Source organism: Panicum hallii, chromosome 5 (genome assembly GCF_002211085.1).
Source record: "Panicum hallii strain FIL2 chromosome 5, PHallii_v3.1, whole genome shotgun sequence".
In the NCBI taxonomy this organism is placed as follows: Eukaryota; Viridiplantae; Streptophyta; class Magnoliopsida; order Poales; family Poaceae; genus Panicum; species Panicum hallii.
Window position 1 is genome coordinate 2,602,003 of NC_038046.1, and position 21,250 is coordinate 2,623,252.

The 21,250-nt window shown below is 42.1% G+C and overlaps 4 protein-coding genes across 5 annotated transcripts; 2 read left to right on the forward strand and 2 right to left on the reverse strand.

Moving 5' to 3' along the window:
* The first annotated feature begins 191 nt into the window (after positions 1-191).
* On the forward strand, positions 192-7,538 carry LOC112892278 (dynamin-related protein 3B-like). Its single transcript, XM_025959432.1, has 20 exons — positions 192-773; positions 1,491-1,773; positions 1,866-1,894; positions 1,991-2,092; positions 2,458-2,526; positions 2,612-2,671; positions 2,752-2,865; positions 3,012-3,060; positions 3,197-3,306; positions 3,419-3,511; positions 3,611-3,703; positions 3,946-4,083; positions 4,474-4,584; positions 5,251-5,352; positions 5,454-5,496; positions 5,739-5,887; positions 5,966-6,112; positions 6,538-6,590; positions 6,710-6,809; positions 6,918-7,538. The coding sequence occupies exons 1-20, from the start codon at positions 375-377 to the stop codon at positions 7,143-7,145; spliced, it is 2,472 nt and encodes an 823-aa protein (XP_025815217.1). The 5' UTR covers positions 192-374; the 3' UTR covers positions 7,146-7,538.
* A 400-nt stretch (positions 7,539-7,938) lies between these two features.
* On the reverse strand, positions 7,939-14,831 carry LOC112892279 (uncharacterized RNA methyltransferase pc1998). Of its 2 annotated transcripts, none has more exons than XM_025959433.1 (16): positions 14,507-14,831; positions 14,299-14,413; positions 13,881-13,992; positions 13,701-13,745; positions 13,538-13,605; positions 13,307-13,361; positions 13,136-13,215; positions 12,906-12,989; positions 12,163-12,276; positions 11,794-11,912; positions 9,659-9,776; positions 9,442-9,572; positions 9,151-9,304; positions 8,960-9,039; positions 8,365-8,636; positions 7,939-8,229 (listed from the first exon to the last, which is right to left on the reverse strand). In XM_025959433.1, the coding sequence occupies exons 1-15, from the start codon at positions 14,797-14,799 to the stop codon at positions 8,555-8,557; spliced, it is 1,650 nt and encodes a 549-aa protein (XP_025815218.1). In that variant the 5' UTR covers positions 14,800-14,831; the 3' UTR covers positions 7,939-8,229; positions 8,365-8,554. The 2 variants fall into 2 exon arrangements, with proteins under 2 accessions (XP_025815218.1, XP_025815219.1); XM_025959434.1 differs by having other exon boundaries at positions 7,945-8,229; positions 8,382-8,636.
* Positions 14,832-14,983: 152 nt separating this feature from the next.
* On the forward strand, positions 14,984-17,458 carry LOC112892281 (transcription and mRNA export factor ENY2). Its single transcript, XM_025959437.1, has 5 exons — positions 14,984-15,125; positions 15,285-15,372; positions 15,669-15,763; positions 16,708-16,784; positions 17,013-17,458. Coding segments are annotated over exons 1-5 (339 nt in total). The 5' UTR covers positions 14,984-15,123; the 3' UTR covers positions 17,090-17,458.
* Positions 17,459-18,037: 579 nt separating this feature from the next.
* Positions 18,038-20,834, reverse strand: LOC112892280 (uncharacterized protein At3g27210-like). The gene is made up of 3 exons (XM_025959436.1): positions 20,343-20,834; positions 19,429-19,509; positions 18,038-18,796 (listed from the first exon to the last, which is right to left on the reverse strand). The coding sequence occupies exons 1-3, from the start codon at positions 20,539-20,541 to the stop codon at positions 18,375-18,377; spliced, it is 702 nt and encodes a 233-aa protein (XP_025815221.1). The 5' UTR covers positions 20,542-20,834; the 3' UTR covers positions 18,038-18,374.
* Positions 20,835-21,250: the final 416 nt, after the last annotated feature.

A 21,250-nucleotide genomic window follows, 5' to 3' on the forward strand; every position in this document is an offset into this window, starting at 1 on the left:
ACGATCGCCTATTTACCGCTGTAATTCTTCCTCGCCAAGAAACATCGGGTTAAACAGTAGTAAAACGCGGCAGACGTCTCTGTAGGCTGTAGCGGATTCCACTCTCCGGGCCTGCAAAGAGGAGCACGTTCTTCTTGTTCCCTAAGCCAAGAAGCTGGGGGCTATAAAGGTAATTTGTCCGCACGTCTCCTTCCCCGGCATTCGGAAACCCCCCTCGACGCCTCTCGATTTGAAATCCCCACCCCGATATCGGAAAAAATTAGAAGAGGAAAAGGAAAAGCTCTCGATCTAGGGATCCCCTTCCCCGCCTCTCGTTCCCCTCCTCCCCCAAAACCCTAGGCCAGCCAAGCGGCGGAGCTCGCCCGCCCCGGACCATGGCCGAAGACCACTACTCCTCCGCGTCGTCCGCCGCCCCCTCGGCGGCGGCGACCGCGGCGGCCGCTGCGGCGGCGGCGGTGGGGTCGTCGGTGATCCCGATTGTCAACAAGCTGCAGGACATCTTCGCGCAGCTGGGGAGCAGCTCCACGATCGACCTGCCGCAGGTGGCCGTGGTGGGGAGCCAGAGCAGCGGCAAGTCCAGCGTCCTCGAGGCGCTCGTGGGCCGGGACTTCCTCCCGCGGGGCTCCGACATCTGCACGCGCCGCCCCCTCGTGCTGCAGCTCGTGCACCAGCCGCGGCGACCCACAGACGCCGAGGCCGATGAGTGGGGCGAGTTCCTGCACCTCTCGGGCCGCCGCTTCTACGACTTTCGAGAAATCCGGCGTGAGATCCAGGTCGGTACTCCCTTTCCTCACCGCCGCGTTCGGTGATTCGGCCCATTAGTATTGGGAGTAATCAGTTGTTTTGGCCTATGCTTTCAGTGGATAGGATTAGTGCTAGGGAGTTTAGTGACAATAATGTTGTGCTGTGAGTCTGTGACTGCTCGCTAGGGTTTGAGATGTTTGTTTAGGTGTCATGATGGTGCTCTGGGACTGTAACGAACTAATGATGGTAATGCTGGGTTATGTGGCTTCATCTCTTGTGTTTAGCGTTAGTGGTGATGTTGTTTCATTGCTAGTTCAGGTGATTTTATGGTTGTTTCAAACTACAGAATGTCATCTTATGGTTACTTAGTCGTCTCTAGGTTGGCCCTTGTGGAGTTGTCATAACATTTTTTTTCTGACGTCGAGATTATTTGGATAATCTGGTAGTTTCATCTGGACATACTGGTTTTTTGATGCTATTTGCAGTACAATTTGGTTGCCATTAGTGATTGTTAGGAAGGTCTGCGGATATGTGAACTGTAACTTGGGAGTGCAGAAGTTTTCTGTACAGGATTTTGGGTTTAGTTGGGTTCATCCAGTATTTGATAGAACAACAATATTATCTGTTTGGTATATTGTTTTACTTCAATTATGATGTTTTGTTTAGTTATCATGGGGGTGGAGTTGCAATAATTGCTACACAGATTCTATGAACCCACTGGTAAATGTTCCTTTGCATCTATGCAGGCAGAAACGGATCGGGAGGCGGGTGGTAACAAGGGTGTATCAGATAGGCAGATACGTTTGAAGATTTTTTCCCCAAATGTTCTTAACATTACTTTGGTCGATTTGCCTGGAATCACTAAGGTGCCAGTTGGTGACCAACCAACTGATATTGAGGCCAGAATAAGGACTATGATAATGTCATACATCAGACACAAGACATGTATCATCTTAGCTGTTTCACCAGCAAATGCAGATTTAGCAAATTCTGATGCTCTTCAAATGGCTCGGGTTGCTGATCCTGATGGTACGTGTGCACTGCAAAATCCACGTCTAGTCCAGTACAACATTTCAGTTCAGAGTTGTATATCTTAGTAGGCTGATTTATTGTTCTTGTAGGTTCTCGAACAATCGGTGTTATCACAAAGGTTTGTTTCTGAGCCTTAATTTCAAGGCTACAGACTGTTTATCTATATATTGTGTCCTACTCATTGCGGTCTTGTCTGTTGTTCTATTTCTCCCAGCTGGACATAATGGACAGGGGCACTGATGCGCGCAACTTTCTGCTGGGAAATGTGATCCCCTTAAAACTCGGCTATGTTGGCGTGGTAAACCGAAGCCAGCAGGTACCTTTTGTCTTTCTTGGTTAAGATGATCAATTCATAGAATCTTGTAACTGAAGGGTTCAACTGTATTAACAATTTTGCTGCAGCCATCTAGTTGAAATAGTTTGATTTTGTTATTTATTGTTCAATTGTTCATTACTTGGATAATCGGAACATTCAGTTGTTGCATTTCTGCCTCCTAGTTGCTGATACTGGATGAAAACTTTGTAGCTTTATTATTAAACTAGCAAAGAACTCTTTATATTTAGTTGATAAGATGAACAATTATTATCTGAATCTTGCTTTACCAATCAAATTCATGTATTTTCCTTGGTGTTGCGGAAGGTTTTAATTTAGACTAAGCTATACCTTTGTTAATGATGCAGGATATCAACTCTGACCTTAGTATCAAAGATGCTCTGGCTCGTGAAGAAAAATTCTTCCGTACTCAGCCGGTATGCTGCTCTAGAGTTTGCTATTTTTTTTTTGTTTTCACATTCCCTTTTTCCATATTAACAGAATTTGTTTGCCCCTTCTTAGGCATATCATGGTCTTACTCAGTACTGTGGAATACCGCAATTAGCAAAGAAGCTAAACCAGGTATGGTTTTGATGGAGATGTCCATTCTAGGGCAGCTTTTATATTGTGATTCGAAACTAATTCCATTTATATGGTTTCAGATCCTGGTCCAACATATAAAAACAGTTCTGCCAGGGCTTAAGTCACGCATAAGCAGTCAATTGACTGCTGTTGCTAAGGAGCTTGCTGTGTATGGTGATCCTGTTGACTCAAAGGTCTGTTTTTCATTAGTTTTCTTTTGGACAAAGTGATAACATAAACTGAATTACCTGGCTTGTTTGTTTGTTTGTTTCTGGTTCATCCGCATTCTTGTTCTTTTTATCTCCTTGTGATGGCCCAACAATATGTTTCACGGTTGCAGGCCGGGCAAGGTGCGAAGCTTTTGAACATTCTAGCTAAATACTGTGAAGGTAAATACTGAACCATGACCATTTTTACATGGAAGCTATATGTATGCCTCTATAATAGATAGATTTGCCTATTACTTTCTTGTGCCGTGTCTTTATTTTTAAGCATTAGGTTGTTAACAACTTGTGTATGCTGCAGCATTCTCCTCGATGGTGGAAGGAAAAAATGAAGATATATCAACCATTGAACTTTCTGGTGGAGCAAGAATCCATTACATTTTTCAGTCTATCTTTGTAAAAAGCTTAGAGGTGCGTAGTTACAGTTGATGTGCTGGCTTGTTTTCTTTTATTCCATGCTGCATAGTGTTTTTCATTATACGTGCGTCGTGCGATAATATGAGTATAAAATCTGTCTCGACAGGAGGTTGACCCCTGTGAGGATGTTACCGATGAAGACATCCGCATGGCTATCCAAAATGCAACTGGTCCTAGAAGCGCGCTGTTTGTTCCTGAAGTAAGACACACACCTGTCTTTTTTTTGCGTGCATTGTTGAGACATACCATTAGCCTTTGAACAGTTTAGATGACAATTCTTTTGCAAACAATCACTTAGGTACCATTTGAAGTCCTTGTACGTAGGCAGATCAGCAGATTGCTTGATCCAAGTCTTCAGTGTGCACAATTCATATATGATGAGCTAGTAAAGGTATATACTTGTCTACATCAATTTTATGGCCTTTTTTGGGCAGTTTTTCTTTACATACCTTGTATGATTTCAGATTTTGTAATGTATCTAGGCGTAAAAATCCTTAATAATGGGTCAGTCCAGTTGTATACATTTTTGGAAACTGAAATATGTATTTGTTTGATCACTTTATTACTGTGCTATCTAACATACTGTATAATCTTTCTATTGCTACATCTCATAACTTCACTCTTTTGTTGTAGATGAGCCATCGCTGCCTTGCAACAGAGCTGCAGCAGTTTCCTATACTCCGCAGAAGCATGGATGAAGTAATTGGGAAGTTTTTGCGGGATGGGCTTAAGCCAGCAGAAAGTATGATAGCACACATTATTGAGATGGAGGTACACACTCTTGCACTGTGGTTATTAACTTAATTTTTCCCTGGCAGCTGCTTGACTACTGAAACTTGATATGCTTACCCATCTCTGATCTGAAGTTCTAAATCTCCAAAGCTATTCCTGACTGCACACTAAAATTGTGACTTGTTTAAGAAAATTTAAGAACAATTGGGTAAATCTTTGTGGTTTCTAATGGCCTGTTTGGAAAAGATGGAGTGGTCTAGGAACTTTTGGCATTTAGTTTAGTTTCTACTAAATCGTAGGGAGTTGGATCCTAAAACCACCTTTCAAATAGACCATAAGTGTGATCACCTGCATGATACTTTACCTTACTCTTTGCATTCATACATCTTTTCTTGTTTTTCTTCACTAGCAATGATATTAATTGTGCAGGAGGATTACATAAACACATCACACCCGAATTTTATCGGTGGCAGCAAGGCTGTTGAGCTAGCACAACAACAAGTTAGGTCTGCTAAAATGTCATCGTCGGTGGTAAGAAAGGTATGGATATGTTGTTTACTGTTATTACAAATGTTGCTATGAGTGATCTTTAGAATCTATACCAGCCATATAATATATTAACATCACATGTTCCACATCCATTATTTTTCTTTTAACATTTTTGGAATGGTGCATGCAAATGAGGGTAGTCTGTTATGCTTCAAACTATAATGGCCATCAATGGACTGATGTCAAACTATGTTTTTTTCCTTTTGGAATTTGTTTGACAAATGGTTAAGCAAAACTCATAGGACCATGCTAGAACTCTTGGTGCTAGAATGAAGAATTGGAGTTGTGACCACTTGCTGTTTCTTGTTTGATGGGAAAGGCATTAGGTTATCTTTGGGACACTTTTAGTGTTATGAAGATTTATTCCACTTAGTCTGCTATTACTTATTTCACATGTACTTTTGTCCTTTTATTTTGTGGAAAGGTTGCTTTTCTCCTATTACCCTCCGTTTTTAAATATATGGGCTTAGGACAAACTAATCTGTTCATACATTTAGAACAAGCTAACGAGTTCTTTTGAACTAATTAACCATCATATATTTTAAAATGAAGTATTTTTTTGGAGGCATATGTTTCTCTTAGGTAGTTGTTTGCAAGTTAGTTCAGCTCACATCTTACCAATTATCCACAAATACTCAATAATATATTGAATTGTAGGATGGAGTAGATGCTGATAAGGTACAGGCTTCTGAAAAAACTCAAAAAACGCGTGCAGTATTGGGTAGAACTGTAAATGGAGTAATTACTGATCACATCCAGGTTTTTCTCATCACCATCTTTTAGCAGTTATGTCTGTTCATTTGGTGGAATTTTTTGGCACATGTATCTTGACTATTCCTCTCTTTTTTTTTAATTACCAGGGGGTAAGGCCTGCCTCCGAGGCTGAGAGACCAGGATCTTCTGGTAAGGAATTTCACTGCAAATGTAAAATATATATTATGTGTTACGATATATAAAAAAGTTCTGCATCTTTGATTTATTTCTCTCTCTTTTTTTTTGCTTTTATTTTTATGATTCTTTCCCTGTGCATTTTTATTGGCATGGTGTTTTTGAAACAATGTATCTCAGTCCAATTACCTGGCATCTTTTATCATCCTGGTGTTCTGAAACCATTTATCTTACTCCAAATTACCTGGTATCTTTAGGTAGTGGAAGCACATCCTTTTGGAATTCAATATTTACTTCCAATGAGGACCGTACACATGCTTCTGCAAAAGATAATTCAGCAAACAGATCCTATGCTGTGCCTACACCCAATCTGGAGCATTCATTCTCAACGATACAGTTAAGAGAGGTGAGATATCTTATTAATTTTCTCATTAGTGCTATTCACATACACTGAGTGATTGATGGAGAGACCCTTGTTGAACAGCCACCGGTCGTCCTTAAACCTTCAGAACACCAGTCTGAGCAGGAAGCACTCGAAATAGCAATCACAAAATTTCTATTGAAGTCATATTACAATATAGTCAGGAAAAATGTGGAGGACTTCATACCAAAAGCAATTATGCATTTCCTGGTATGTGATTACTAACCAATTTGTCCACAAGATTTTCTATTTCTGTGTGCATGTCATTTCTTATGCAATCCTTGCGCTATATTTTTAATGGCATGCGTAGGCTTAGAGGGGAAGTGTTATGAACACTGAATCTATGGTATCAACTATATGTCTATTTCAAGTATGGTTGCATACCAATGGCACTGTTATCCTTGGCGGACACTGTTAAGGGCCACTATTGTTCTGGATTGATCATGTGCATGGTCATTAAGTTATTGGTTTATTCTTCATCAGTCCTAAACATTGCATTCTAGTGACCAGATTGCTCCAATATGTTCCAGATTTCATTGAGTGAGACGAGATATGGATTTGAGAAAGTTAAGGGATGGATTTGAGAAAGTTGTATTTTAACATTTCACTCATCTGTGACGCTGATTCTGTTGCAGGTTAATCACACAAAAAGGGCGCTGCATAATTACCTCATAACAAAACTTTACAGGTAGGTACATGTTTACTCTTGTTTGATTAAACTCTATTGTATGTATGAGCAAAGAAATTTTATGTGCTATGGTACAATTTCACGTCAAACTCTTAAATATTCTCTATTGCCCAATTCAGAGATGATCTCTTGGAGGACTTGCTCAAAGAACCTGATGAGATAACCATAAAGAGGAAGCAGATACGAGAAAATCTCAAGGTTCTTCAGCAAGCTTACAAAGTATGTTTTCGTGACTCTAGTTCCTCCATTCGAAAGTCTCTGGTGCCACTTGATCTCACCAACACTTAGCTTTTTTTTCGCCTCACACGTTTCTTCTGCATTATTCAGACTTTGGACGAGATACCACTCGACGCGGAGGCAGTCGAGAGGGGTGGCTATTCCCTTGACTCTGATGTGATTGGTCTACCAAGGGCCCACGGGCTTTCTTCATCCCTACATGGATTCAATGATGGAAGTTCACCATATTCAACCCCAAAGCAGTCAAGGTCAAGGAGATCCAACCATTCAGGGGAGCAGCCCCCTTTCAATACCAATATGAGTGGCAATGGTTTTTGATGCCACCTTTCACTGTCGCCTCTCCCAGATTGGTGATTGAACCGCATCAAGTTTGTTGGCATCCATAGATATATGTTTTTTCTAGTTATATTCTTTGTAGCGCCGCGCCGATGAAGCCTGACATGGTGCTAGTTTTGTCATTTCGCCTTTTTGTACAGTATATCTTTACCCAGTCATTTTGTCTTAAATGATATCGGTGATGGGTATAGTTTTGTTCGGACCCATGGAAGAAGCTATGGAAATTTCTGCTAGGTGTAGTAGTGCCGAGTGCCTGTATGTTACCACGGATTTGCCGTGCAAAATATGACATGGCTGGTATGGTGGTGCAAGAAGTTGTGGCATCAAATTGTTCCCTTTCTTGTTGTTTTGATTTGTTGAGTCTTCGTTTAATAATTGTTGATTTGTTAATCGGCATTATGATTTGGTGAATAATTTTTAAGCGAGAGGATCGTTCTTTGTTTTATATAATGCATCATGTACTGCGGCTCTATACTTGAGGCTTGAGTTAGGAGTAAGTTTTAATTGTGATTGCTCATGAATAATTTCAATTTTGTTATTTCAAACTTGCAGAGTCCAAATTGAAACGCCGTATTGCATTGCAAATAACACAGGAAGCGCAGCTCAGCTTTCATTATCTAGTTATCTATTCTTGTTGCAGCAGCAAACGCATGACGCGAGAAGTGCAATCCGCTTCTCTTCCTTCCATTATCTACTTGTTCGTTGCAGCAGCAAAGAGATGGTGCGAGCGGAGCAATCTGGTTTTCTTCCTAGACTCATGGCATAACCAAAGAAGTGCAACTGTAAAAAGGATTTCCATTTTTAAGAAAGTACAAAGGATAAGCACAATGGAGGAGCTCCATCGTATACGGTATACATACAAACTTTAGTTGTCTCTGAGCAATATACAGTGAAATACATGACATAAAACACAAACTACATTAAGCGACTGCAGAAAAAAAAAATTCAGCAAACGGCCTATTAGCTATATTTATACAAAAGGACCTCCTCGCTGTCTGAAATTCCTGCCTCTAGTTGTCTGCAGACTGTTGACGGTGCATCTCGCACATGAACACCCTAAGCTAACCTGCACGCACAGAGCTCACAATCTGATAAGCTGGCCCTTTGGGAAGGCTACATTTTGAATTATTAGAAATAGCAAATCAAAAGTTGGTGAAGATTCATCGATTGAATTTATATTGAGCAAGTTTCTCTGAGGTACCTTGTGTCAAAAATTACCATGAGCTAGTCACAGATCATTGAGCCGATCAGTTTGGAGCTTGTAAAATTCCTCAAAGCACCAATGACAGTATTTTGTGCTATATCTGGATCAGCATTAAAGATTTGCAAAACTCTTGGGTGATTCCACTTCAGTCTTCCAGTTACGGTTGGGTCAGCCTTCTGTTAATAGTCTACTTGGCCTTCTTTTTTGCTTTCTTCTTTTTCTTTTGACCAGCTTCTGATTCACGTTTGAAGATTGCCAGGATTTCAATGCTGCATTAGCAATTTCATTTAGTATGATTCAAAGTTCACAGTATACACATCAGAAAGCACATTGTTAGATATGAAATGATGGAAAAATTCCTTGAAAAATTCCAGATACGAATACAAGACACAAGAATGATCAACTTTACTACAGAAACTTCAAGTCTATAATGACCCAAAACAGGTGGCAATTAGGATTGATCATAGCAACTTTATAGTTGGAAGGGCCAATTTTTGTTCTTGCAGTCCCACAACTTGGTGCGACACGTAAGGATATTTGTTGCAGCAAAATATAGTTTAGTGCTTTCCAGTCAAGTAGCAGAAATAGTTACCTCTCTGTGCCAGGGAAGAAGTTAAAAGCATGGGCATTCTCCAACTGCCAGGCCTTGCTGGATATCAAGCTTTTGCAGTCCTGCAGAGGAAATGATTACAGATACCAGAACGTCACATGACTGAGTCCAAAGGGTATAAATTGGGGACTGCTTAGAAGTTACATAACTAAAAATCGAGTTCTGGGTCTCACCTTCTTAAAACTTTCCCACCCACAGCTAATGTATATAAGGGTTTCAGGCCAGGTTTCAGTGCTCTCTTCTGTCGCCGTATTATCAACATGAACAGCTGCCTCCCTTGCCCGTAAGATCCATGGTCTCTTCTCATCCTTAACCTTTGCAAGTGAACTATGTTCATAAAATTAATATCTTATTAATAAAGTTACAACATGGAGAAGGAATTCAGAATTGCAGAAAATTAGCACGCATATTACTAGAAATAAAAGCATGAAAGTAAAAAACCAATATAATGCTGCAAGCTACACCTTTTAGCCTTGTATGCCTTGCGCTCAGACAAAGCAACTTTCTGTAAAGCACTGATAACAGATGGATGCAATCCCTTCCTGGGAGGATCCACAATAACGACACTTGACCCTTCAAGCCAGTGAACAGGTTCCTGTTGCCATAATGCAAAATTGAATATTACAATGAATACCTAATATAAGATATATGCACAGTAGAAATACAAGATTGATTGCTTACAACTGAAGCGTCAGTATTGTGCCAAGTGATAGTGCAACCCAGGTTCGCTGGAAGTCGGCTTGCTGATGTCTCAAAAGACATCTTCGATTGTTTGTTAATCTCAACACATTTCACAGACCTGGAAGTAGAATGACTTTTAAATGAAAATAACTGGGTAGGAAAGCATTCAACCTAAAGTAATGTGCTGAAAGTAGGCATGTCCAATTGGATATGGACAGCACTGAACTGCATCGTAAGGCACACAATGTTTTTTTGTAAATGTCAGTTTTTTTCATAAAATATTTATTAGCTTATTAACAATAGTTTGTTTTCCCATGCTTATAGCTCAGTCAATAATTGGTTTCCAAAAAAAAAGCTGGGCTTGGGGCCAAATCACATAAGGCCATGTTTGGATGAATGGGAAAGAGAAAGAGAAAGTGCAAAACTTTTGCTCTTTTGCACTTTTTTGCACTTTTGGATCCAAACACCCCAAAGTGCAAAAGGGCAAATGCTACCGTAATTTTGCTAATTATGGATTAATTAGGCTTAATAGATTCGTCTCGTCATTTAGTCCTCATCTATGTAATTAGTTTTTTAATTAAACTATATTTAATACTTCTAATTAGCGTCCAAACATCTGATGTGACAGGAGCAAAAATTTTGCCATTTGCCCTTTTGCCATTTGGGGGTGGATCCAAACATAGCCTAAGGCAGGACCAGACTTGGTCTCTGGGCTTTGGCCTATTCAGCCGAGGCCTTTGGAAATAAAGTCTGAGCAGTACCACGCTCAGCAAGGTCTACCATATAAGTACTGGTTTTGGCTGGTTAGCTGCCTACAACAAACAAACAACACCTTAGTCTTTTGTCCCAAGCAAGTTGGGGTAGGCTAGAGATGAAACCCACAGAAAATAAGAATAAGAAACACAAAAAGGGCACAAGACAAAGGAAGAGTTAGGGGTTAAACAAAAAGTAACAAAGGTCACGGTTCAGATACGTTAATTGCTAATCTCCAAGCGCTCCTATCCATAGCTAATTCCTTAGCGATATTCCACTCCTTAAGATCTCTCTTAACCGTCTCGTCCCAAGTTAGTCTATGTCTACCTCTACCTCTCTTTACATTATCGCCCCGCTTTAAAACTCCACTACGCACCGGCGCCTCGGGAGGCCTCCGTTGTACATGTCCAAACCATCTCAACCGATGTTGAATCAACTTCTCATCGATAGGTGCCACCCCGACCCTATCTCGAATCTCTTCGTTCCGGACTCTATCCCTTCTTGCATGCCCGCAGAACCAACGCAGCATACGTATCTCTACTACACTCAGTTGCTGGACATGTCGCCTTTTTTAGGCCAACATTCAGCACCATATAGCATCGCTGGGCGAATCGCCGTCTTATAGAACTTATCTTTTAGCCTCTGTGGCACCTTCTTGTCACAGAGGACGCCCGAAGCCTGCCGCCACTTCAACCACCCGGCTGAAATTCTATGTCTAACATCTTCATCAATGTCTCCATCTTTCTGAAGCATTGATCCTAAATACCGGAAAGTATCCTTCTTGGCCACCACTTGACCTTCGAGGCTAACGTCCCCATCCTCATGCCTAGTCGGGCTAAAGTCGCACATCATATGCTCGGTCTTGGTCCTACTCAGTCTGAACCCCCTCGACTCTAACGTGTGTCTCCACAGCTCTAACTTCATATTAACCCCTGCCCTACTCTCATCAACTAGCACCACATCATCAGCAAAGAGCATACACCAAGGGATATCACCCTGTATGTCCCTTGTGACCTCATCCATCACCAAAGCAAATAGATAAGGGCTCAATGCTGACCCCTGATGTAGTCCTATTTTAATTGGAAAGTCACTGGTATCGCCATCACATGTTCGAACCAAGAAGGTGCCTACAACTAATAAAACATATAATGCCATGCCGAACCGCTGTCGACAAAAAATATCAACCAAGAAACCATATGGAAGCAAAAGCTCCTAGAATCATGCATTAAGACATTACATCAGGTTGCAAATATTTTAGCATGTGAAAGCATATTGAAACATTGGACTCAGCATACCGTTGCATCTGTCCTGACCAGCATATGTGATTTACCAGATGTAAAACAGAAATAACATCTGTTCCTGTTAGGATGCATTTATCTCACCTACATTTCCTCGAAGCAGCAACTGATAGCCCAATAACACCAGCACCAGAGTACAAATCAACAACTGTTGAACCACGTGGTACATACTTGTTCAGCTTATGCAGCAAAGAGTTAAATGACTGCAAAGAAAACAAAGCACTGTGTAATAGCAAGAAAATAGCACGAGAAACTCACATAAACTTTAGAACTGTAGCTCCAGACATATCTGAGATATTTGCGCAAGTACACAACAATACATGTGGTGCATGGAGCTCTCAGGGTATCAAGTAGCATGCAGAGAATCGAATTGCCAAGACAATATATCAGGAAATTTAGCATGCTATACTCAGTGAAGTTCTACATGAGCAGGCATGATTTAATTGCACATACCAGAGTATTAGCCTGGCCAAAGCTACAAGGGTCCAGCGAAATATCAACTCCTCCATAACGCTCCCACAGGTCTCTCTCCCCTTTGAGATGTCTCCATTTATGCCCAAAAATTATCTGCAGAAGCGGCACATTGTTATAAAGGAAAAAACATGTTCCCTTTCCTGTAAAGAAAATCATATACTGAAGTGAACAAATTAGTTGCTCAACAGATCTGGCAGCCAATGTTTGATCGAGGCAAACAGCTAAGAGTGACAACAAGAAGGAAGAACAACAGAACCTTGAAATTTTGACAATCTAGTTGACTAGTCCAACAGGATTTTTTACCCGCTCTGTGCATCTCGTACATATACTGATATGCATATAACTTGCATAGATGTGACTGATAGCATATGTAATCCTATAAGGCAAGGAAAAGTGTTCTTGGTACACCTGGAAACTCAAACCAAGGACATGACCTAATGACAGCTGAAATCCTCCTAGATGCTGTTTATATGTGGGCCCCGATATCTGGATTTGTTGACATGTGGGGTGGTTACCAACTTACCATATGTCCACTGGGATTATCCACTCCTAATTCCTACATCTTCACTCTGTTTGATTGTCTCCCTTTGCAGAAAAATACGATTATTTACAGCGACTGTAATGATAGTTCCAAACGGTGGGTGTGTATTGTTTGGATGCAGCAGTATAAGAAGTATAGGACATGGTTTACATTCATAAAAACTAAGAGAAAGGTATCTTACATTGCTTGTTGATGTCTGAAAATTGGCCCACATGGAATGGATCAGATGAACACTACCTTTTGGGCCACCATTTCTCCACAAGAACTGACATAAGAAGTATATTCACAATGATTTAATGATACAGCATGTAAAGCAGGGGAATATGTTGGTACAAGATTCTCAAGGAAATATATGGAAACTGAACAGCTGCACATGTTGCAGAACTGCAGTTTCAAGTTTCAACAACTTACTTCTATCAATAAAGTCAGCTTCTCTGCATTTTGGGAACGCTCATCTCTTGAATTCCAAACCAACGAAACTTGAACTCTCCCTGAATGGTAATGGGATTTTTCGATCACTTTGGCCATGGAGATCGATGAAAAGAGCATTCAGCAAATGAAGAGTTGGAGAATCAGACTAACCTTGCTCATATCTTTTATCAACTGGAATAGATGTGTTGTATGTTGTCACAGCCATCTGGAGAACATAGCAAAACAAATAAATTCTATTACAGCAGGGAAGACAACTATACTCTATGTCTGCATTCTATATTAGAAGCTACAAATTCACGGGTGGAGTATAATGCTGGGCCTAGAAAAATATAAAGTTTCATTCATATGGTTATGTGATACTTCAAGAAAACTAACAATTACCTGAACATATCTGAGTTCACCGGTTCCAGCATCTTCGTCATATGGCTGAATATTCAGCTCAGATATACCTACAACTCCAATATATTAAGCTTTACTTGACAGGCTGAAGACAGTATTTATGCACATACACTGAAGAAAGCATGAAGCTATGATGGTAATGTACCTTGCCTTAGCAGCTTAACAGCAGCATTAATGCTTGGGTGGTGAGCTGAAAAATTGTGAAATTAAAACGGATTTATATTTCAAAAACAATAATATGTAATATTCCAGAGCTGAAACGAGTTTTAGTAACTTCTTTAAATAACTATTATGAATTTATGATAAGTAAATTATGATCGCTAACCTCTGCACTCCGGAATATCTGTAACAACATGCGTCCCTTCCTGGTATAAACCGATCAACGGGTTCTCTGGTGTTCCACGAACTGCTAACTTTGCCCGGCATCGCCATTGGGACTAAAAACACAGTTGTCCATTTAGCAATAAGTAAAAGCACCCAAGAGACAACATGTCCACTTTAGTTAGTCAAATAAAATACACTTTCGGGCATGTAAGAAACAAGTTAGAGGTTCTATTCACCAAGTGAGTTCCAGTTTGAACGAGAACCACAAAAACGAGTATATTACAGGTTGACAACTGCTAAGCTAATTACAAAATTGGAGCAGAACTCAACAAACAGCATACAATTGCATGGAGACTGGTAAATTGGATGTTACGCAGAAGGAATGTTTAGAAGCTACACGACTGGATGGGTGCACGTACCAGCCTACCCCTGCTGAAGGTGAAATCTCCGATACCGTGGCCCTTGAAGAAACTCGCCACCTCCTGCAACACCGGCGGCTTGTCGAGGTCTACCTCGTGCGTGCAGCCTGAGCACCTACGAATTGGGTCAATGATAAATTAACTCACACGAGCGGCGGCACGGGAGCTCTGCGTGTGTGTCGGTGGAGAGAGAGAGAGAGAGACGTACTTCCCGAAGTGGACGCAGTCGAGGCAGGTGGACGACGAGGACGTGGTGGAGGCAGTGTCGGGAGGCAGGGGGGTGGAGGCGGCGGTTGGTTTTGGCGCGGCGGGTTCGAGGCGGGGCGGTGGTGGCGTCGTAGGAGGCGGAGGGGGAGGTGGAAGGCGGACGCGAGTGTACGGGGGAGGAGGAGGAGGCGGGCGGACGCGGGTGGTGCGAGAAGGAGGGCGAGTCGGTGTTGGGGTGGTCAGGCGCGTGGTGGACGGCGATGGCCAGGGGAGCAGCCCCGCCGGGGGAGGCATTGCTCGCCGGCGGTGAGGTGGGGAGGCGGGAAGTGTAGAGAAGCAAATGGGGATAAGAGGACGGAGACGCATCCTCCCTCTTGGATTATCCAAGCACAGATATTTTTCAGTGGGCTTAGCCTGCTCTGGGGGCCCAGGCCCGTTATTTTTTCTCGGAATACGGCCCATCAATCCTTGTCGGGCAGTCTTCGAGTCGGCTCCCAAAACATTGATGAGGTGACAGGACGCACTCCACCCAAACCGAAGGAAGAAGACGACGCCCACGAAACAAAGCAGCAGCGAGGGGAGGAAGCAAGAGGAGGGCGCATCAACCCGAATTGAAGCATGTAAGCTGCCCAATTCCATCTTCTGCTGTCTGTATGCGCACTCTAGATTGATCCCCAAACTGTTCTACCAATGGTTTCTCGAAAATTTTTCTATTCCCATCCTCTTTTGCCTGTGAAAAAATTCTGACTGTGATGCGCTGGGGCGATGGTTTCTGGCAGGAGGGCGTCGATTAATCGGCCGCCGACGCCGAGCGCGGAGGAGGGTCGGGACAAGGAGCCCTCCCTCGAAGAAGCCATCAACATCAAGGTACTAACTAGTACTGTTCCCCGTCTTTGCTGAAATCGAGCAGGAAAATCGTGGATCGCAGGCTTTCTTATTTCTTTGGCTCGAAACTAGAGGTCTTAATGCTCACAAGCTGGAGTTTCTAGCTTCTGGCGTGTGGTCCAAGTGGGTAGTCTCCGTTAGATTTGGTTAGGGTTTGGTTGTAAGGAAAGAGGAGGTTCTGGGGTAGTTGAAATGAAGAGGAAACAATTAGTTTTACTTCTATCTCTGCTGTTGTTCCTTGGGTGTGTTAACAATGAGGTGGGCTTTGGTTTGTGAAGTTGGTAGAGAGTGGGGAGAAGGAGAAGTTAATGGAGCTCCTCCGTGAGCGGCTCGTGGAGTGCGGCTGGAGGGATGAGATGAAGGCGCTCTGCAGGTTTGGCTTCTCACCCACTAAACTAAAATGTCATTGGTGCTGAGTGTATGTTTGCTATCGACAAAGTATGTTCAATGATTCGTAGTAATAAATCGCATTCATCTTAGTTTTATTCAAACGATGCTAGCAAGTGGTTCATATTCCTAGGGTTCTGATCTGTGCATTTAAGCATAGCAAATTTTTGGACTTTTTGAGAAAACATGATGTTTTCTCCTGCTTACGATTGTCTTATACTCAACTGATGTTGGTGAATTGCAGCTGAAAATGTGTGAAAGCCTGTCAAAACCCTTAGTTCTATCTTGCTCAAAAGTACAGCTGAATTCTGAAGCAGAAGCAAGTGTTTCCTCATGAAAAATAACTTGCAGGGGTTCTGTTACTTCATAATAAATTGGATTATTTGTAAAATCTAATGCACACACAAGTTAGTTTCCATAGAACAACTTCCGGCTGGTTTTTTCAAAATTTTCTGGTAAATGAATAGCTGCAATGATTTTACACGATGGCTACTGCGGTTATAACAATCCATGCAAATCTGCAATTTGTTTCTTTGTTCATTCTTTTTCCTGCAAAAAGTTTCTTCTCGAGTAAACATGTGCAGAGATTTAAGGTTCTGAGCAGCATGCTCTTTTGCATATACAGTTATTGCTCATACGAGGGATTTAGGGTTTAACCACTTAGCACATATACTGACATGTTTCAGCTGAAAGTGGGTTCCTTTATTAACTTTCTCCAAATTCTGTGCTAAATGCTCATTGCATCCAATAAGATTTAATCTAATTCTGGAATCTTCGAAACCCTAAGCTGCCACTAGTGTTTGAAATGTGTGCTACATTACACATTCCGTAGGTTAGGAACAAAGAAAGTGTGGTTTTAACTGGATAATATGTATCCTCCCCATGCTCAACATTCTTTATTGTGCATCTCCTTTTTGTGTTTGTCTGTAGGGCATATGCAAGGAAGAAAGGAAGAAATAATGTGACAGTAGATGATCTCATTCATGTTATTACTCCGAAAGGAAGAGGTAATTGATTTCACTATATGTCAAAAATTGGAGTGTCTTCATATGCATTCATCTTTCTTTGCGTACTTGGAACTGGACAATCCGTAATGCATACTCTGTTTTTTTGCCCCATAAAAAATGCTCATTGTTGGGCAGTTTTACACTTTTACTTTCCTGGTCGAGAAAATTTGCTCCTCTTTGTTGTGGCCCCTCTTACAGTGTTTGCAATTTATTTCGCATGTGAAACAGCATCAGTGCCTGATTCAGTGAAGGCAGAACTCCTGCAACGTATCCGGTCCTTTCTCATGTCTACCTCACTTCGGTAGTCATTTATCGCGACGGTTGGAGCTACATGTACCATTGTACGAGTACTGGGAAGTTGATCTTGTTGTGGACCAAGGGTGCAGGAAAACAATGCATATGGCAATATCATGACATGAAAAGAATCAGATTGATCTTCATGAGGCTGTCCACATGTTCCTTGGTCAGACAGATAGTTGGCATGATTTTCAGGTGTCCAAGACACGGGGTTGTAATCCTTGAATACTGTATTTATTAAAGGAACCTGAGCTTGTAATGCTACATTGTGTTATTATCGCTCAACTGATGCTTGATTTCACAATTAGGAAACTGAAATATCCTGATATAAATGATAATGTCCATGTGTTACCTGGAACCTGATTGGTTCATCTCCAGTGGGGCCCAACGTGAATAGATTCCACTTTGTCATTGTGTTGTGATGCTCGTGGATGTTATAGTATTGCTTGGCACTCGTTCGCTGGATCGGTTGTCTGCGTTGTCATGTTTGATCGTATGGGCTCGTGGCTGCTGCTCACTTCGTTGTTGGAACTTGCTGTTCTGCGTCCGTGATGCGTATAATGTCTGCACTTCCAGTCAGACTTGTCTGTTCAGGAACCACAGGATTTGCGGGCCATTTGGCCATCCATGTAAGCTTTGACGATTATTCCTGAATTATTGCTTGGTGGTTAGGGGAGAACAGAAATGACGAAGGATCGTGGTGTAGTCTTCCCACATTCTGAGCAGATAGCCTGTCCTTGTCATAAGCTCCATCAGCGCTGAAAAAGAAAAAACCCCGCACCCGGCTCGATTCATGACACCAATGCCAATTATTTTTTAGAAGAAAGTTCTCATGATTGCCATGGCCATTGCAACATCTGAGGGGCAAACACAAAGGGTACACTTGGTACAGGATAGAGCAATACATTTGTCAGGCGTCAATCATGCAAGAGCCAAGAGGGCATCACAATAACATGAACTGTAGAAAGGTATGGTATCCCACTTCCACATGCCACATGCCCTAGCTCAGCTGGCGGTTGACATCTGGAAAAATATATGTTTATACCCATAAAGATTCGAGAAGGTATGCACAGATAGGGGTAATTTCTTGAGCTAGATGCTCTAGTCTCGCAGCTGATCAACATGCAGTGCACATCAATTTTACGAGTAGCTATCATCCACTTGATTCCTACAAGGATATAGTACTCTTAATACTCCCCCACTTCTTTACAGTAGCTTCAGGGTCCGGATCGGGTAATATGTCGTGCTAAATACAGCCGCTCAGGGCAGGAGGGCACTGGAGCACCACCACTGTCAAACAGCACATGGCCTAGAGCTCACATTCTGCCCTCTCTCACTCCCATCTAAGGTCAGGCTATGAACAAAGCTCGGCAGGCAACAGTGCCCGGTGTACCAAGCCTTCTCCCTCCGGCTCTTAGTGACCACGGTCGGCGTCGGTTCTGTGCTGCAAGCGGAGCTGGATGTGGATTCAGACACCGGCTTCCCATCTGCGGCGACAGATTGTAACTGCTGCTTCTCGTTCTTGCTGACATCGGTGCTTTCTTCGTCGCCGTTTTGCATTGCCTCCTGCAAAAGCTCGGCTAATTTCCTTCGGCCAGTTGGAGAAGGTTCTGATGATTTTGACTTGTCCAAATTGCCAGGTTGGAAGATGTTAGTCATCACTGTTTGCGTTCTGGGTTGATAGTTTGGTGTGCTGCCACGAGATGGAGTGAAATCTGCATAAGAAAAGCACAACTTATGATTATGCAGCAACTGAAGCAACTCACATCGCATGGGTTGACAGAGGTATCTACTTGTTCAACTCTTGAACTTGAGTGCATCAGAACTCTCCTTACAACATCAAAATCCATAAATGAATGTGTTACGTTTCCAGGATATTGCTAGAGTGATTTGATGAAGGACCACATGGTATAGGTTATGAAACTTAAGGTGGGGGTCCATGTGACCTTGTCCTTAACTGTTAGATGCTAAGAAACATGATAGCGCCCAAAGACAAAATCAAAGGCATCGCCTTTTTGTTTCGGTAGGCAATCAAAGGATAAGTTAGGCCCCTTAGATTCTAGAGAGAAATAGAGGCTGTATCATCAAGAAACCTATCACAGCACATGCAGTTTGCGCATAACAAGCGGAACAATCCACATGCACATGCTAATAATATAATAATAGGACAACCTAAAAAGGGGAATGGCATGAGCATGATAAACTAAACCACTGGAGCAAAAGTAATCACAATATGATGGGCCAGGACAACTGCACACAAGTATAGAAGAAAACTATGCATATCTAAAACTAGACTGAAGCTTCTTTAAGCAGTTACTAATTTAAACATGTGCAACGGTTTGATTACCTCCATTCACACTGTAAAAGTCATCTTCGCAGTCTGAATCTAACCAAGCTCGAGATTCGAAGAACATTTCATCCTTGCTACCTGCAAATTAAATTCAATAAGTTGCAATTTTGATGAAAAGAGTCAGTATTCAGGTTATTGTACTTTCAGCTAACCGGATAGATAAATTCAATCAGCTTGATAAATGAGCGTGTTTCAGTGAAGAGAACAATTTCAGCTAAGCGAAATTCAGAAACAGCAGAACAAACTTTATGCTTCCTGGCAGATTGATGATTCAGGAGCTAGCAATTTATTCTGGGGAAAGAAACATTGAAGCACAGCCCATTGCAACTAAGATATTCAGGAGGTTATTGAGCAAGCTCTTGATTTGCCGCAACAAAGTCGTGTGTTATTTGAATTTACGATTTAGTCAGCAATTTTACACCCAAAAAAACTCGTCCATCCTAAGGAACTTAACCAAACAACGAAGTAATCAGGCTAAAAAACCTTCAACCAATAGAGCAAGTACTTTGGATAGAAGAGCATCGTCATTTAGAAAGTGTTAAATTTTCAAGAACAATAAATTGTAACAACTAGAACCCCTTCTCCATTAAAAAAAATCCAAAATCAGCCAGTATCAACAAATATCCTTTTCCGTTCAAGTCCATCAGCCTCTGCAAAAATAGGAAACTAACTGATCTCCAGAAGCGATTAGTGCAGCGATAACACAACACCACTTCGCTATCAAATCTTCCAGAGCCCAATAGATAAGTAAACGAACCCAAAAAGTCCCTTTTCATATAAAGAACTAACTGACCATCTGATTGTTTACCTCCAAAGATCTTCTTTAAACTATAGTAACTGATTAAAAAGATAAAGATCGTGACCTCACTTCAAAAACACCACCAGAGAAACCAAAGATTCATCACGCGTACCAGAATCCGGGCTCTTGGGGCCAAACCCTCCCCACTGTTGCTCCGCCTCGGCCTTGGAATTGAGATCACCAAAGCCATCGCCAACCGGAGCAACGCCGCCGCCCTTGCCGTTGGCGGCCTTCGCGTTGGTGGCCGACGCAAGAAACTGCTTCTTGGGGAACCCTGGATCCTTCTTGTCAACCGAAGCGCAAGAACCCATCCCCTTTCACTCCCCTTTCAAGCCGCAACAATAAGCATGTCCGTGCAAGTGCGCACACGAGCAGGCTACTCCTAGCCAAAGATCCTACGGAGAAAGAATCGAGAAAGGGAGCGAGAGAAGGATCAACGTGGGAGAGGAAAAGGTGAGGAGGCGGATGCTCGTGCGGTGAAGAAGACGAAGGCGAGAAGGCAAGGAGAGGACGGGAGGGGAAGGGGAAGGGGAGTAGGCTTCTTTACTGGAGTGGGAGCAGTGCGGCGACGCCGGGGCGGCCTTGCCTCTTCTTTTTGAGATACGGGCGTGGGAAGGACCTGGGGAGCCTCAATTCTGAAACTGCCGAGCGCGGCATCCTAATTCATGAAATAATTAATTGTGGCTCGCAGTATTTCTCTCTTTTTTCTCTTGTACCGCACAATTGTACATGAGGGGATCAGATTGTTGTTAAATGGGACCTTGGGACAGACTATTTTTCAGGCGTATTTGTGTAAACCCGGGTAGATAGATTCTACCGTAATGAACATAACTAACCAAGCTACTATTGATTTTCTTTTTCCAACTGTGATTTGGTGAGATATAAATCTCAATTAAGGTTTGTAGGAACATCCATGACATCAGCTGGTATGAATTCTAGAAAAGGATCATGTTTATGAAAACTAGTTTATCAACTCGTACTTCCGCGCGGGCTAATTAGAATTAACCTAAAAATAAAACT